The sequence below is a fragment of the Eimeria necatrix genome, genomic scaffold (genome assembly GCF_000499385.1).
Source record: "Eimeria necatrix Houghton genomic scaffold, Enh_scaff514, whole genome shotgun sequence".
NCBI lineage: Eukaryota > Apicomplexa > Conoidasida > Eucoccidiorida > Eimeriidae > Eimeria > Eimeria necatrix.
In genome coordinates, this window is record NW_013654390.1 from 10,001 (window position 1) to 12,500 (window position 2,500).

The 2,500-nt window shown below is 56.2% G+C and overlaps 1 protein-coding gene across 1 annotated transcript in view; it reads right to left on the reverse strand.

Moving 5' to 3' along the window:
- The window catches only part of ENH_00060110 (hypothetical protein, conserved), a gene marked incomplete at both ends in the record, with an annotated part of 6,022 nt that overhangs the window by 2,755 nt on the left and 767 nt on the right, over positions 1–2,500 (reverse strand). Inside the window, 4 exons of the mRNA XM_013581929.1 lie at positions 35–112; positions 1,622–1,698; positions 1,932–2,005; positions 2,228–2,500. The exon at positions 2,228–2,500 is cut by the window's right edge and continues 767 nt beyond it. Of these exons, the coding sequence (XP_013437383.1) occupies positions 35–112; positions 1,622–1,698; positions 1,932–2,005; positions 2,228–2,500 (502 nt within the window). The remainder of the gene's footprint in view (positions 1–34; positions 113–1,621; positions 1,699–1,931; positions 2,006–2,227) is intronic.

Below are 2,500 nucleotides of genomic sequence, written 5' to 3' on the forward strand. Positions count from 1 at the left end.
GCAGCAGCAGCAGCAGCAGCAGGTCCCGCCTCACCCCCTCAGAAGCTCCAGTGAAGCAAACTGCAGAGTGCAGCAGCAGGCAGAGAGACTGGACATCAAATGCGCTGGCGGACTGTACGTACACAGCAACAGCAGCAGCAACAGCAGCAGCAACAGCAGCAGCAACAGCAGCAGCAGCAGGAGCAGCAGCAGCAGGAGCAGCAGCAGCAAGGACAGGTCAATAGACGCCGTAGCAGCGAAAACTGCAGTCGCGAGCTTCATAGTAGGAAAAGGAGTAGCAGCAGCAGCAGCAACAGCAGCAAGAACAGCCACTGCAGCAGCAGCAGCAACAGCAGCAAGAACAGTCAGTGCAGCAGCAGCTTTAGCAACAGCAGCAACTTTTGCAGCAGCAGCAGCTGCTGCTGCTGCCCCACCAGCAGCAGCAACAGCAACGTCTGCAGCAGCACCAGCAGCACGGACAGCAACAGTAGCAGCAGCGGCAGCAGCAACTTCTGCAGCAGCAACAACAGCAGCAACAGCAGCAGCAACGACAGCAGCAGCAGCAGCAGCAGCAGCAGCAACAGCCTGCCTGGTCGAGCAGCCGATGTGCTGCCTGATGAATTGCTGCAGTGACTCTCGGGTGTACAAACATCAGCTTGCTGAAAGCAGCAGCAGCAACAGCTAGCTGCTGCTGCTGCAGCCTGTCTGCATGCTTCTTGATTATCTTAGCCAGCAGCAGCAAAGTGCTGCCGTCCCTGTGAAGCAGCAGCAGCAACAGCAGCAGGAACAGCAGCAGCGACCAACTGCAGCAGCAAGTCAGCGGCAGCGACACTTGCACTAGCAGCAGCAAACTGCAGCAGCAGCAGCAGCAGCAGCAGCCACACACTGCAGCCGCAAGTCAGCAGCAGCAGCAGCCACAAAATGCAGCAGCAAGTCAGCAGCAGCAGCAGCAGAGAATGCGGACAGTGCAGCCATAGCGCGATCCTTGCAACAGCAGCAGCAGAAGCAGCAGCAGCACAATCAACTGCAGCAGCAGCAGCAGCAGCAGCAGCAGCAGCACCTGAGGTCTATTCTGGCCATAGCAGCAAGCAGCAAAACTGCATGCTGCGGCTCTATAGAAGAGAAGACACGGGGAATCGCTTTGATAAGGCCTCGCCAAAACCTAGCAGCAGCAGCAGCAGCAGCAGCAGCAGCAGCAACAGCAGCAGCAGGTGCAGCAGCTGCAGTGTAAAGGCCAGCAGTGACAGCAGAAGACACTGGAGCAGCAACGGCAGCAAAGGGCGTGGCAGCAGCAGCAGCAGCAGCAACAGCATGCGGCAAGCAGCAGCAGCAGCAGCAGCAGCTTCTGCTGCACCCGCAGCAGCGAACAGCACTACAGCAGCAGCAGCAGCATGCGGCAAGCAGCAGCAGCAGCAGCAGCAGCTTCTGCTGCACCCGCAGCAGCGAACAGCACAACAGCAGCCAGCAGCAGCAGCAGCAACAGCAGCAGCAGCAGCAGCAGCAGCAGCAACGACAGCATAAGTTGGTCCTGGCTTGACGCTGCTGAGCCCCAAGAAGAACTGAAGAAGACCGCCAGGAGAGCTTAGGGTTTAGGGTTTAGAGATTAGGGTTTAGGGTTTAGGGTTTAGGGTTTAGGGTTTACCTGATTGACCAGCAGCTCAATGATGTCCGTCTTTGGCAGTTCCAGTTTCCGCAGAGCGTTCAGCAGCAACGCAATAACCCTAAACCCTAAACCCTAAACCCTAAACCCTAAACCCTAAACCCTAAACCCTAAACCTAAATCTCGAGCGGCAATCTCTAAACCCCAAACCCCAAGCCATTTTAAATGGGCAGCAAAACAAAAGGCTGGCTAGATTCTATAGGCGCCGTTCGCGGGCCCGAAAAGAAAATAAGGGTTTAGGGTTTAGGGTTTAGGGTTTAGGGTTTGGGGTTGAGGGTTTAGGGTTTGGGACCTTTGACGGAAAAATCTTCTATTTGCTTGACAATAAGAGGAGACATCACCTCCACCAAACGCGCATCCCTATACCTGTAAACGCAAACCCTAAACTCTAAACCCTAAACCCTAAACCCTAAACCCTAAACCCTAAACCCTAAACCCTAATTTGCTTTCCAATTTGCTGCACCTGCATTTTTGCGTTCCTTTGCGCGGCGCTGCTTCCGCCTCTGCAGCTCCCGTGCCAGCACGCACTAAGGGTTTAGGGTTTAGGGTTTAGGGTTTAGGGTTTAGGGTTTAGGGTTTAGGGTTTACTTGACTCTGGCTACTGCATGCAGGGCGGTGGCGATTTGCTGCGGCTGCAGCACAGCAGCAACAAGAGCCAGCCGCCGCACTAAACCCTTCCAGAGTTTTTCATTTCTGCAGTTATTTGCTGCTGCTCTGAAAGCAGCAGCAACAGCAGCAGCAGGCTGCAGCAGGCGCGGCCCCGCTGCTGCTGCTGCTGCTGCTGCTGCTGCGTCGCCTGCTGCTGCTGCTGCTGCTGCTGCTCTGCGCCTGCGGCGCGGGGCCGACGGCCGCTGCAGCTGC